Consider the following 15,117-nt stretch of genomic DNA (forward strand, 5'->3'; position numbering starts at 1 on the left):
CAGGGCTGCTGCCCATTGTGCTTTTCCACAGGTTTTCCAGCTTCTGAGCAGCTGGTGCAGACACAGGCACAGAAAGGAGGGACTCCTAGCATCAGCTTTGTGCTGCTATCCCTTTCTCCTCCTCCTCCTCCTGCAAAAAGTCTTTCTGAACAAGTTTCCCCGTGCTGTGGGGAGGACCCAGACACAACTGCAGGCACCAGGCTCGAGTGTGCTCACTCCCTCTTGATTTACAGAACTTCCCCACTAACAGCTGCATTGCAGATGAACCCTCTTAAAGTGGACATGCAGTAAGCGAGACAGTAGGGCACAGAGCTGCTCCGAAGACAATGCAGCCATACCAGCAACCTCTCTGCTGCAGGCAGCGACTGCGACTCATGCAAGAACTCCAGCAACTCTGTCTCGATCCCACTACGCACAGAGGGTCCCGAAGCGCACAGCTTAACAACAAGAAATCCCACCAAGTGAACTCATTTCTGGACATGAGCTCCTTGATGATCCTCCCCATCAGCTGACCACATCAGGTGCTGGTTTGGATGAACCAGCTAAATAAATATCAGACTACAGCTGGTTAGTAGACAAGGTAACAGTGTGGCAGGGAGGCAGGTCTCAGCAGTGCCAAGTCACTGCAATGCAGGATCCAGGAATTCAGAGATGCAGAGGGAAGAATATAAATTCCTCTGGCTCAGCTGAGCTGCATGCTTCCTTGTTGCCAAGCCGGCCCCCACCACCCCTTCAGATAAGCTAAGTGCATCGGTGAGACCTGAGTTTTGTTTTCAAGATAGGGAAAGAGTTTTAGCTGTGTTTTTCAAACGAGAAAAAACTTCAGCAGTTAACATTTTGTATTTCATCAGGGAGAGGAGTAGGTTGAAAAGACTGGGATAGCCAAGAAACTTCGTGATTATTTGTGAGGTGGTGGGAGGGAAAGCTTTTTAAGCTCAGCTTTGGGACCACTGAAGAAACTAAGTGTATAGAGCCACAAAGAGTTAACAAGGCATAATATGCTTCCTTAAAGCTGGGTAACCAGCTCTGCAGCAACATAAACTGCTAGCAGCAGCCAGAGTCACCCAGACTTGTCAGCAATATTTGATAATGGTTACGAAAAAAGCAAACTACCTTATGCCTCTTTTTTCACATCTCTGATGCTGAACTTGGCTGTCTGGAGAAGACAAATGAGTGCGTTACGAGAGCCCAACTCCCAGTCTGCTTCTGTAGAAGTGCTTCCACACAAAGGACAGCTGACCAACACTTCACTCCTCTGCATCATCCTCTGCTGATCAACACTTCACTCCTCTGCATCATCCTTACTAAGTGCAAGAGCAATTCAGACAGATAGAGAAGGCTGTGGATGGCTGCTCTGCACTGATCAGGCAATACTGAAAATTTAATCCAGGCAAATTCATAACAAGCAGCAGACGCAACACAATATCCTAATCTGTGGAGCTGGCAGATTCTAGGCCAGATGACATACAAGTCAAACAAAAATGGGCAGAGCTGGAAGTCACTTTTCAATCCTACAGTCCAAAAATCAGAAATATTTAAAGTAACACAAGAACTATGAATCACTACTTTAACTTGCACTGAAGAAGCATATCTGTCACAATTGAGCTTTGTCTCTGCACTGGCACCAGTTATAAAATAAAGCTGCGCAACTTCAACTCTTGTAATCTCTCCTACACAATCTCAACAGAGGACATTTGATACCCCAAGCTTACATGGAGAGAGCCCAAGGCAGGCAAAATCAAACTTAACAGCATATCAATTCCTTGGGTAAACAACAGAAAGAACTGCTTGGCATCACTAGGCTATACTCTCCATTAGCCTCCAAGAATCTTCCAGTAAGTCCCTATGGTTTACAGGGGGCACTAAAGACGACTTCCTTCCTCCACGTCTGTTTTTCCCTCCAGCCACCCTGGGTGATTTCTTGGCCATCATCCATGAAATGTTCTATGCTTTGACACACGGGGGAAAAGGAGAGAGGGGAAAAAAAAAAAAAAAGAAAAGAAAAAAACCCAAGATACCTATGGATGTTTTCAGAATGGCAATTGCTCTGCTACAGCAGAAACACTAAGTATATTTGGCAGGCACTGGAGACCAATACAAGAAGAGGTTTAACAAGCTGTTTTCCCTGCAAAAGCTTCCAGGGCACCCATGCTATTTGAAATGTGCGTCTAGTAAGCACATCTCAGAGAAAGCACTGGACTATCCCCTCTGAAGTCACATTTCAAGTCAGGTGAACGACATCAGGTCTCTAGCAGCAAGCACAGCAGCAGGATCAACACATAAATCTCACACATCTCCAGAGCTGCAGGGAACTTTACACGCTGACTATATTCTGCTGCACAAAGAGAGCCCTCACTCACAAGCAAGACCACAAACTGCGGATCCCTCTGGAACACACAGCAGATTTGGAACAAAGCAACAGGTTCAGGAAATAATCTCCTTCAAGAGAGAAGTTGGGGTAAAACTCACCTTCTTGAGCTACCTTATGCTCAGTCCCACCTACAAAAGAAGAGGGCTCAGAGGAAGGAAAAAAAGTGCACTTAAGGTTAAAGATTCCTAGCTCTTCTCCCTCCTTTTTTCACCTCAGACTTCAGGCTGCGTCAGACTGCTTCTCCTTTTCTCCCTGCTCCCCTGGGATTGAGAAAACCTCCTCCTTCAAAGGCGAGTTGTATTCCACACCAAGAAATGACATCTCTCTCTCCACGGCTATCACTTACCACAGTCTAACACCAATAGACTCAGCGGAGATGACACAGTAACAGCAGAAGCTGAAGCACATCCAAACACTGAGTTACTCCACTAGACAAACTGCAGCCTACACCAGCTAACTCAGGTGCCTAGAAAAGGAGTGGAAGTGAGGGAAAGGAGAGGAAAGAATCCTTTCCACAAGCTTTAAGGAACTCACTTTGGAGCCTTAACATCCTTGTTCTCACTCACAGCCTGTATTAAAAAGCCCACTAGGATTTAGCGTAGTGGAAAAGATCTGCATCATTAACTTCCATATATATTAATGTCTCATTTTGTAAATAGATGTTTTGCATTGAAGAAGCCCTTCTAGAAAGAAACTAATTTTCATTACCACAATTCCATCTTACTAAGTCTGCAGATAAACATTTAATGCTAGTGTGTGTATTGCTGCTCAGAGGTTTGCCAGGCCTGACTGGGTTGGTCTTGCCTGAAGCAGCCCATAAAAAGGTACCATGATAACGTGTAGTCCTGCAAACAACCTAGTGGTACCACCTTTTGAGCTATGGGGCACGGAGATTTTGGGCACTGAGGGTGGAAACACCCTCACCAGCTCCTTGCTCCCCAGCCAACTGCAAATCACTAATTCTTCTAGGACCAGTCCATATAATGGTCAACCTCCATAAAGGAGGCTGCAGCACAGGGTAGCAATAGGACTTCCCTCAGATTTCAGTGGAAGGGAAACTGTTCAAGCTTCACCTCTCTGATACACTATCTGCCCACCACCCAGGCCTTCTCCGCCATGGTTCAGCTCTGATATGCAGGGACACCACTCCAGCTCTAGGAAGGGAAACCAGCAGGGACAAAAGCAGTATGCAGGGTCAAGATCTTTACTAGCCCTACTAGTGCTGACACAGTTTTGCATCACACATTTTCAATCACAACAGCCTTGCATTATCAGTAACACTAGTGCAGCCTGGTTAGCTTCATGTTCGATAGTCTGAAATCTGCAGGCAACGCTGAAACTTGACTATTTGGACCAACTCTGATGCAGAAAAGCTCTAAGCATGACATAGAGAACTAGAATTATTTGTGGGTAAAAGGAATAGAAAAAAAGGCCAAAAATAGAGACATCATCTTTTCCCACTTCTTACGTTTCACCTGCCAAAACAAGACAAATCCTGCCAATTTACCAAGTGAAAGCAGGGTGCATTCACCTCCTCTTCAATGATGGAATCTGTCAGAGCAGTGTTGCCTAGCACTTAGACTGAAGGAAGAATGCCAGTCCACATTCCCCCTGCTCCCCGCCATCCCAGTGGCTATAGGAGAGCGAGCCTGGTATTTCTCACTAGGATGCTGTCCTTCGTTAATACATCATCACCCGCCCTCCTCCTCCTCCTCCTCCCCTCCCTCCTATGAGAATGTTTAATCCTCTGGCTCACACGCATCTGGTAAATTTTTCAGTCCCTGTTTGCCACTGTCATCATGGCAACATCCCCCAGAGATAACCCAGCAGCTCTGCCACAGCAGGCAGCTGCCACTCCCTGCCTTCTCTGCCACTTAGTGTTTGGCTTGGTAGGCTATGCCCACTCCCAGGCTCATCTTTGCGGGCACCTTCCTTCCCTAGAGATATGTTTGCATAGATTTTGTTTTTCTTTTAAATTAACTAGGCCTTCATTCCCACAATGTCTACTCTTTTCTCTGAGACAGCTCTCAGCTCAATTTTTGGGTCTCTGACAGAATCACACTAATAGCAGCACTGCAAAGAGAGATGCTACTTTTGCTGCCCCGGAGAAAAAGGGTCTCCTGTTCAATAGCCAGATCACTTGTGCCTTCTAGCAAAGAGAAAAGGTTAGCTAGCACCCTTCTCAGAAGGAGGACACTAACCTGGACTTATCCCAGTGTCACTGCTAAGCAGACTCCAGTCACACGAAAGACAAGACAGGCCAGGGCTGTGGGCGCTTGGACGACCGCTAAATCAAGATGGAAACTTTGGATTGAAGCAGCAGGACAGCGGGTCACTGCTTCAAAAGATACGCAACTCATGCTCTCAGGAGCATAACAAGAAAGTGCTGAGAGTACAGTATCACATCCATACGCACACACGCATTCTCTGAAAGGTCATCGTATTTACTCAACTCACGTCTCAGAGACTGGGAATTCTTCTTCTGACTCTGCCAGAAGCAGAGCGAGACAGATCTCAACACCAGCATTAAAGCCACAGTTATGTCCTTCTTTCCTGACCCCATTATAAAAAGACAAGATAGAACATTACCAGCTCTCCTTTCATCTTTGAATTATTCTCAGTCATCGCTAATTAACCACTTGCACCAACCACCATCCTCCACAGTCTGCTCATCTAACAGGTGGGAGCAACAGGAATTCTGCAATGTTCTCTGGGAGGAAAGGAGGAGGGTAAAGCAGCATTACTAAAGGGATGTTTTGAATCAAATCATTATAGATGAATACAATTTAACTAGTTAAAGTAACCAACCCACAAGACACAAATGAGCATTCAAAATAAATTCAAAATTAAAACAGAAAGAAAGGAAGCCAAAAAGTAACAGGTAGAAAAAGCTATGAGGAATCAAAATCTAACAACTATAGACTCAGTTTCCCCAGAAAGCTAAATCCACGGCCCACTGATTGGGCTACCTTCAGTGTTCACACAGGATACTGCCAACCCATTTCTTCAGAAGTATTCTGCTATTTTTCTCCAAAAATCATGTAGGTAGCAATACCAGAATGCTTGGGGAGTATAACAGTGATATTTAAATAGGTAGTAAATTTAAGAAGGTACAAAAAGGAACCTGAGGTCATCTTAACACATAGAACCCCACATTTTGAAGCATTAAGCTGGCTAAGGGCCAGCAGGCACTACAGTTGTTGAAGTTACAGCTTGACATTTTTTCTACATGCTAAAAAATTTTAGGGAGCACCTCAAAATTTTAAGTACACATTTGCCCATCAGAAACCAATGCATCTCTGCTTTCCCTAAGTTGACTACTCTGAGCACTGACATCAGTTCTGCTGCAGGCAAACACACAACAAGGTGAGATACTCCACGTTTCTTTTCACAACATTCAAGGCTTCTTTCCTGTGCTGGTGATCCTGGTGCCAGCTAATATTGCCCTCTTCCCCCTGCCAAGCTAACAGCAATAGCTCACTCCCCAGTTAAACACTGGCAAATAACCCTTTTTTTTTTTTTTTTTTTTTAAGTCTATTATCTTGGTGAAAATCAGAAGGTCTCAGGAACAGAGGAAAGGAAGAGAAAACACCAAAACAGGTGACAGGCCAGAATTAACGAAAAAGGGGGTGATGCCCTAATTGTCAGGGTTGTGAAGCAAAAAAATGGTGCTCATAAGCGGTACAACGGAGAGAGATTTTCACATTAGCGTGCTTCTCCTTTACCAATTGTCTTCCCCCAGTTTGCAGGGCCAGAAAAACTAAAATACTTCCAGGTTGTGGATGGGAACAACAAGATCATCATAGTTCTCTCTTAAAACAGTGGTGCTAACCCACTGTTTTGGGGGAAGGAGGAGGGAAGAACTCTTCAGAAATTTCTTTATGATCCACAGATGAGTCCTCCTCTAGCAGAGATGGTTTTGGTACTGTCCCAAGAAGGATTAAACTTGGAGGCTGTGAAGTTTCCACACTACACCTCAAAAGCAGCAAAAAAAACCCCATAGCTTTTGCACTGGATCTTTCTTACAAGAAATTCAAGTAGCTCTCCCTGCCCAAATATCTATGGTGTGTTCCCCATCCCGCTCTTCTCTGGAGGGACACCCGGAAATATTTCAATCATGGCTCACTGATCAGAGTAAATGCTCTAGAGCCAAGGGCTTCGGGACACGTGCGGGAGTTAGTCTAATCACATCTCTGCCGTACGCAAATCCAGTTTATATTGGGAAAACAAGAAACCCGACTCTCTCGCCAAGCCCCTTTCTCCAACTTCATGCGGAGGCGGTAGGAACTCCTGCCCAATCTGTGTGCCCACTGCCCCTCCCTCCTCATTGTTAATGCTGGAAATTTAATACTCAATGTGACCACTGAGAAGACAGACACGAGCTGAAATCCTGTCTGCTCTGTTCCAGCTCCTTTATAAAATATACAGCGTAAACTGAGAGGCAACCTGGGGTAACCCCAACCATCGCTAACATCCACAGCGGGAGGAAGCCAGCTCCTGGCCATAGCGAGCCACAGCACAAGCCAGGCTGCCACCACCCGCAGCCCTGCCAATCTCTGCCGGTTCTCACGCCAGGGCTCTCCTGCCCGCGTCCGTGGGCTGGGGCGGACGACAAGCCAGGCCGACCCTCGGCAGCCCCCTACCAAGCTCCCAGCCCCAGCCTCTCCTCCAAGGTCAGCGCCTCGCCTTTTACACACACCCTTCCTCTCCTCCGAACACTTCTTCCAGGGAAATTTCCCCTAGTGACATATACCGCTTGATCCCCTCTACCCGTAAGCGGGAGGCTGCAGGCGGAGGCGGGGAGGAAGAGGAGGGGGAGGCAGGCTGCTGGCGGGAGGCAGAGGGCTGCAGTTTCTGACATCAGCAGAGCAGCCCCCTCGCACGCATGTGTGCTGCGGTGCAGAGCGGAGAGTTCAGCCACTCGCTCTCCACGCACCCAGCCCACCCGGCTCCTCCCCTGCAGCCCCTTCCCGCACCGACCCGCCGGGCACCCCCAGCCGCACGCACCGCTCCGGGGTGGGGGGTTTGGGGGCTGCAGCGCGCTCTGCTCTGCTCCCTCCATCCCTCCACGTGCGCAGAGACCTCCAAAAATCTCCCCAGCCATCGCCGCAGCTGATCTCCTTACACGCGCTCCCTAATCACAGCATCTCTCGGCCTCCTGGCAGGCGGCAGAGGGGGGCAGGAGGAGCCGGGGCGCAGGGAAGCTCCCCGCGCCCAGCCGAAGGCCCACCCCGCAGGAAGGGCAGCTCCTCTCCCACCCCGAACGAGCAGACCCGATTTGGCTGCTCAGCGAGCACAGCTGAGCAGACGCGGTTCGATTTGCCCGTCCTCTGCAGGAAAGGACGTTCGTCCCCGCACGCAGAGGACACCTGCGACAGGACGTTTCTACACGAGATGGGATTTGCGCTGCAGCCATCTGTGACCGGCGCGCCGGGCTCGCCCTGCCCTCGCACACAGCCGACCTGCCAGGCTGCACTGCACCACCGCGGCGTGCAGCCAGTTCGAGCGGGCGTGCTGGAGCCCACGGGGCACTTCAAGCCTGGCAGCCGCGGGAGCAGCCCGAGAGAGACCCCCCTCAAACAACGGCTAAGAAAGAACACTTGCAGAACAGACCAAGGCAGAGGTCAGGAGCCGATGCTGCTAAAACTCCTCTGCAGCATTCAAGCTCAACCTTCCAGTGTCCAGGAAATGTACTATTGACACCTTCGACAAAGCATACTGTACAGCACAAGTCAGCAACCGCTACAGAACTGAAAACTGCGACGAGAGAGCTGTATGTAAAAAACTGAGTTGGAAGCGTAAAGACACAGCTTTCTTCCTGTCCGGGTTTGATACACAGAAGTAATTCCCTGCTCCTTCCACAATCCACATAATCTCCTACAGGAACAGCAACAAAATAACTGGGTAGACTGCAAATTTTGATCTGGTTTACAAATTTGGAAAAACGGAGAGCAGGGAGAGAATCCACCTCTTTATTCCACAAGCAAGAGCAAAGCCACAGTAAGGAGAACACAGTGATCTAACTTCCAAAACAGCTGCTTTTCATTTTTTCATCAAGAGATGTCACTTGCCAGAGTTGAAAGATACAGATTTTCAGCAGCAAACAAAATTTAACAACAGATGTAATGCAGAGATTTCTCCCGCCCACCAAAAAAAAAAACCAAGGGCCAAAAATCCTACACATGGTGTTAGGACCATTATATACGACTCAGTATAAACAACATCCGAAAAATTATCACAGGATAAAGCTCTGCCTAGATCTTTCCAATGCAGGACTACCTTTTAAAGTATACAGTGGAGAGTCAAATCCTGGATGTTTCCCTGCCGCTACTAAAGCTACTGCTGCTCTCTTGATCCTTTTGATCACTGTGAGCAATTTTACTTTATTTGAACTTTGCTGCTGCCCAGGAACTGAAGCACTACTTGCTATGAAGTTTCATCTTCAAAAAGTACTCTGGTGACACCCACAAGACAACTTCCAAAAAATTACAGTTATTACTTCCCTCTGCCTGTAGCTCTGGTAAAAGCCTGTGTGTTCAATCCCATAGGAATTTCAGATGACTGAAGCATTGTATTTCCCCCATGTGTAATAACTGCTGCTCTTATATGTCAGCTGAACGCTGACTAAGGTGAAGTCTGTTTCCTCTCCCTTTCCACAAGCATTTGGCCCCTATTTAACATTCAAGTTCTTGGCATACTCTTCACTGGGCAGTCTTCAGCAGCAACACAATATGAATAATAGCAAATACTTCATTAAAGCAGAAATACAAATTTTAACCAAGACCAGCTCTTGCTGACATGATTTATTAAAACAGAGAGAACAGGCATCCAAAAATCATAGACAACAGAGAAACAGAGACTCTCCTCTCAACATCTGACTTCGTATTTCACAAAGGGTAAAGCTTACTAGACTGAAGCTCCTAGGACTGCCCTTCATAAAGGCCAGCACCACAGTCATCCTCCTTGCTTTCAGAGAGAAGCCCTGTAACAGCACCATGCCTCTTCAACTCTTTACTGCTTTAAGAAAACAATTGGATAAACACATCAAGTAATACAGAATCCTTTAAACGCATACAATTCACCCTGAAGTGTTCCTCTTTCTCCTTGTCAGCTACGTACAGCAAGCTGTTCAGCACTTCCCAGTCAGCTACCTAGTATTTCTTCATCAAGAGTCTTGAACAATAAAGGTAACAAGTACCGTGGAAGGAGAGCAAGGCTTTGCCATCATTTCCCTGGACATGATCAAGGGAAGCTACAGCAGGCAAAACTTCTGTGAAGCAGCCATGGGCTCTACATACTTCCCAGCAGCAGCAAGATGCTGGCTCTGGAAGTAGCAGTTACTACATCAGGTATCTATACAGGTTCAAATTCTGCTAGAGAAGATACAAAATGTTAAATGAGACTACGCTAAAGTTGGAGAGGGGCAGGGTGTCCCCACATGAAGGAACATTCTGGCGCTGTGACCAAGCCTAGAAGAAACCCAACAGCGCAGGAGGCAGGTCGGGAGGGTGGGTTAACCTGCGCAAGACAGGCGTGCAGTCAGGTGCAGGAGAGCCCCGTGAGTATGTGTTGCTGGGTAGAGACACGGCCTCACCAGGGAGAAGTGCCAGCTCAGGGAAATGAAGCATCAGGGAACGTATATCCATCATACTGCCGAATTAACACCGTAATTCTCCTGTGGGAGACAGCTCTCTAAAATGCCTTTCCCTGAGACTTTCATTTTCAGGTGGCTGAATCGAATCTCCCTAATCACTGATTTACAGCTGCAACGTCTAAATAGCATGCATTTTTCCTTCAGTGCTTTAAAGACCTATTCCAAGGTGAATTCACTAAGTTCCTATCAAAATATTCAGTCCCTTTTTGTACTAACCACTTGAGCTATCAGCAAACACAGCTGGAATAACTGAGGAACCTATTATTCAGCTGAAGTCACCATCCACTTTTCACTGTAAACGCAGATTCTTTAGTCCTCAGATAAGACTTAAATGAAACCTGATCAGTCCCTTGTTTCTGATATTCTTCTGTACTAGCAGAAACATACATTTCCTTTCTTGGTTCTCCCCACACTTACCCTTTCCCTAGCCAATACCTTTAAGTAAATCATTGCCAGCTGCCTTGAGTTATATAGTTGAGGACCAGGCTAGTATCCTCAATGTATTTTATTTATAGGAAAGTACAAAATCTAGAAAGCAAGTAGTAGATCAAAACATGGCTTATATTCACCCATACTTACTCTTCCTACTTGCTGGGTCATAAAACTGTCATCACCTTAATATGAAGAACAATCAGAATCTATGTATTGCTCCCTCTGTAACTCATTAGGTGCCCAAACACTTAAAAACTGACTCAGTCAGTTCTTCTGCTACTTTTGGGCTTCTGCTAATACGTTTCTGAATTTGGTTTCAACTTCATTTATCCTCCAGTTTTCTCCGGTTTTTTATCTCCAGATTCAACTTCAATAACACCTTCTTCGTAAGAAAACAGTTTCCCATTGTGAGGGTTTATCAAGCTACCCTCTCCCGTCTCTAAGCAGCCTTGTGTCCACTAGCATCTGAGAAGATGGATCTCCTGAGCTTTGATTCTTGCTAGAGGATGAACAGGGAACTCTGCGAAGCAAACATGGTATTAATGGTCGTCAGGAAAGCAAAGCCACCTTTCAAACCTCTCCCATATTAAGTTGAACTAATTTTGAACTCAAGAGATGGGATATCCCACCTACATCAGCAGGCACTGTCACCTGACCATGGAGCAGACACCAATTCTCACAGGATCTGCAGCCACCTCCTAAACAATCTAGGGCTCCACTGCTTGGTCTCCAACATGACCTCACTCAGGCTAGATACTGAAACAACACATTAGCATGTATACTTACTTCCACAAGTCAGGAAAAAAGAATAAAAATCTACCTTCACAGCACTCTACTTCTACCACTACTTCTCCATGCCAGTTACAGTAAATGGAAATTTTTCACCATTCTTCAAGCCATCTTCTGCTCTTATCATCACGTTTCGTATTCTGGAAATACGAAGAATACATATTCTATTTTTCTCTTTTACAGGGATTAGGTAAAACATTTTTCACTTCTAAATCATTTATCAAGATCATTTGCTTCCTCCTACTACTTTTTTTTTTTCCATTTCTCAGTCAACCCCTCTACTAAGCCATCTATTCAACTAGCAAGGCAGTCAAGGGCCTAACACATTAATTTTGTCAAATGTGAAAGGCCTCTAAGGACTTAGTCTTGTCTTGTTCACCTCTTATAGAAACAGTCACCTCTGGTGTATCAACTTGTTGCACTCTGTGCTTTCAGCATCTTTTACTGCAGTTCAAATTCTCTTCTTCTCCCCCTCAAATGCCCCTCTGCCCCATGAAGCAATTTTAATCCCTGTCAAGGATTCCCTACACACAAGAAGATACACATTCCCTGCACACTACAAGGCAGACCACCCTTTGTGCATACATACAACCCTGGAAAACAGAAGACAAACAGCTTGGGGGAAGAGTTAAGATTTTTTTCTCTTTTCATAAGACTACAGTCTGGTTTCAGGTTTTGGAAGTCTCCAGGACTAATGAAAGAAAATATTTGTTCTAATTTGTTAAGCCAAATTTGCAAGATTTCTCTGTCCCATCTACTTCTGCCTTTGAAAGCAAACTTGTTTGTTTCCAAACACACCATGTTTAACTACAGCATGAAAGGAGCAAGGCATAATAGCATCTATCCTTCAAAAAAAATAATCACATCTGTTCTGGTAAGACAGATCTCCTAGGTAGAAAAGACATTCAGCAAAATCAGTCTGCAACACTTCTCTTTATTATGAGTGATCGGTACACACACACACAGATAAATCTTCTATAAACATACCTCTAGCTCAGCTTGCAGAAGAAAGATCTCAAAAAGACAACATCACTTCACAGAGTATCCATCTTCAGTTATAGGAATTTCTCTATCATCCTACTCTACCTCCTTTCAATCTCCTCCTTGCCACACAACTCAGTTATTTTGTAACACTGAAATGACTGAGACGAGCGACTTCAGATCCCTTAAACTTATTACAGCTTCAACTCCAGTGAAGTATTTTCTGTTAATAAAAGGGAGAAGGGTAGATCGAGACACTAACCTCTGGCTGACAGTTTTTTGGTGTTGATGATTTTTGCAGCATATTCCTGTGATGAACTTTTCTTTACACATCTGCGGACCACAGAGAAGGCTCCCCTAGAAGAAAAATAAAGAGGGTAGGAGCTATGAAACTGAAAATGAGAATAGAGTAGCAGCAATTTCCACTCCCAGAGTGGACCAGAGTAAAGACAGGGCAGAAGACACACAGAGGAGGAAAACAACACATGAGAATCTGATGAACAGTGCGTGCCATCTGATCATCAAATAAAACCTAGTCTGTTTGGTATTCAAGCTCCCTCGCAGACAGCACAGTACGAACAGCATGCTGTGCATGGAGAGAGAGAGAGAGACCACACGGGCACAGAAGCAGGACACAAAGGGACTGATGAACAGGAGACAAGCAGCCCAGAATGATGCTGCAAACACTGGCCAGTAAGTCCATCTCCCAAAGACAGTATCCCTAGCAGTTACATCAGACAACCAGGACTCATTTCTCCCACGTTCAAGTACCAGCTTGGTCACGGAATCACTGCAACAACTTGCACAAGTTACTAGTCCTCTTATAATCTCTCTACCCACCTGCAAAATGGGGATAAGCATGTACCTATTAATGAAGCGAGTAGGAAGTTACAAGGCTTTGTATGTTTTCTCAAGTTGGAACTACTGATATTATAACAACTATTTCAAAGAGTCACTTGGGGAAGAGGTCTGAGAAGGAAGAAGGATTTCTGTGAGGAAAAAAGAGATAATACAACAGAGACCAAGTTGAAAAGACTTGGTCTACAGGAATACACAGAGAAGCACTTGAAAACAGTCCCCTCTTTAAAAACAAACAAACAAACCAACCAACCAAAAACAACACACTATGAAGGGGGAAGAATAACAACTGGCTTCACAGGAAAGATCTGAAAAGGGGAAAGAATAATAAGAGAAAACTGACAGCAAATTACAAGTCCTTCAGACCAGGAACAAAAACCCGTGTCTATGGACAAATAAACATATTTAAAGTATAAGAAAGGGGAACGGAAGCTGCACGAGGGCCCCACAAGACAGTTAGCCCTACAGAGAACCTACAATAGCTTGAATCCTCCCAATACTGCAGAGTCCTGCCTTTTTCTCCCCTTCCTCAACCTCTACATACAAACCAATAAGCAGCAAGGTGAGCACCAGCACTGGGGCTCGGGCTCGGTGACACACAGCTGCAGCAGCGTGGGGAGGAACGGGGACACTGGGCTGGAGAGAAGAGATGCAGCAGAGCCCAGCAGTTGGTGCAGGAAGGGAGGGAGGGGGAGAGCAGCAGCACCCAGGAAAGCACTGTCCCCATAATCCTACCCTAGCCGTTGCTACACTGCTTTCCTGTCCCCCAGGGTCCCCCTGCAAAGCCCTGTCCTAAGGTGCAGCAGCAGGTCTGCCAATGCAGAGATAAGCGCGGAGAGAGGAAGGGAAGAAGGGAGGGAGGAAGGGAGAAGCGCGGTGCAGCAGCACCTGGTCCTTTCACAGGGACAAGGAAGCGGGGACTGAAACATCGCAGAGTGGCAGTAACTGCCGTGTCCCAGCACAGAAACTGTTGAAGGGAACGGCAACGTGCGGCAGGGAGACGGTACGGGGAGCAGAAAGCGGCAGCCCGGTCCTGAGGAGGGCAAGGGGGGAAGAGAGGAAGTCCCGGGGTGCAACAGGAGCGCGCAGCCCGAGGCAGGCTGCGGGGACACCCCATACAGCAACGAGGACGACCCAGAGGCGCAGAAACACCTTTCCCACCAGCGGCGATGCCGCCGGGGTGGACGTGGGGTTGGAGAGCAGGATTACAGCGCGGCGACTAATCCGCCTCCGGCTCCCGGCAGAGCCGGGGCGCCGGCACAGGGCTCCCAGCAGCGCCGGCGGGTCCCGGGGCCGGGGCAGGCAGCGGGGCGCGGTGCGCAGCGGGCTCCGTACTTGCCAAGCTCCTCGTAGAGCTGGTACTCGTCGGTGAAGCGGGTGCACGTTGCCGTGGTGGCCATGTTCGGGCTGCGGGAGGCTCAGCGCCGCTGGGGCATGGGGCAGGGCGGCTGGGACGGGCCGGGCCGGGCGGGCGCGCTGCTCGGCGGCCTCTCTCCTGGCTCGGCGGGGCGGCGCGGGCTCCCCCCGCGCCCGGCTCGGCGCTCCCCGCTCCGCCGTGCACAGTCACCGCTCGCCGGGGAGGGGAAGGAGGCTGAGCCTGGCCAGCACCGCGAGAACTGGCTCGGAGACACCCCGCGCCGGCCCCCTCCCTCCGCCCCTCCGCCGGCCCCGGCCCGCCGCGGGGTGTGGCCGCCGGGGGCGCTCCCGGGGCGCCCGCAGCGCCGCCGCCCGCGCGGGGGGCTGCAGCCGGGGCGCGGCCGCCTCCCCCCGCCCGCGGCCGCCGGAGCGGGCACTGCAGTCGGCGCCCCCGCCCCCGCGCACGGGGGGCGGGCAGACTGCGGCGGGCTCGCCCCCCGTCCCCCGCCCGCTCCGCAAGCGTCTGGGAGGCTGCAGGGCTGGGAGGAGACCCCCCGGCAGGCGCACCGAGGGGTGTTTCTTTCAGTTTCCCCCGCGGGGGGGGACTGGGCCGGGGCCGCAGCGCCCGGGGCGGGCAGAGCCGCGGCCGGATAAACTTCCTGCGTGCGGCAGGAGG

General features: G+C 48.3%; 1 protein-coding gene across 3 annotated transcripts in view; it reads right to left on the bottom strand.

Annotated features, from left to right (window-relative positions):
- Positions 1–14,527, bottom strand: part of CAMK2G (calcium/calmodulin dependent protein kinase II gamma) — a 123,920-nt gene extending 109,393 nt beyond the window's left edge. For all 3 annotated transcript variants that reach the window (XM_086616831.1, XM_086616830.1, XM_086616829.1), the window contains exons 1-2: positions 14,421–14,527; positions 12,490–12,584 (exon numbers count right to left, since the gene is read on the bottom strand). In XM_086616831.1, the coding sequence (XP_086472957.1) occupies positions 12,490–12,584; positions 14,421–14,485 (160 nt within the window). In that variant the 5' untranslated portion in view covers positions 14,486–14,527. The remainder of the gene's footprint in view (positions 1–12,489; positions 12,585–14,420) is intronic.
- Positions 14,528–15,117: the final 590 nt, after the last annotated feature.

The sequence above is a fragment of the Tauraco erythrolophus genome, chromosome 9 (assembly GCF_009769465.1).
Source record: "Tauraco erythrolophus isolate bTauEry1 chromosome 9, bTauEry1.pri, whole genome shotgun sequence".
Taxonomy (NCBI): domain Eukaryota; kingdom Metazoa; phylum Chordata; class Aves; order Musophagiformes; family Musophagidae; genus Tauraco; species Tauraco erythrolophus.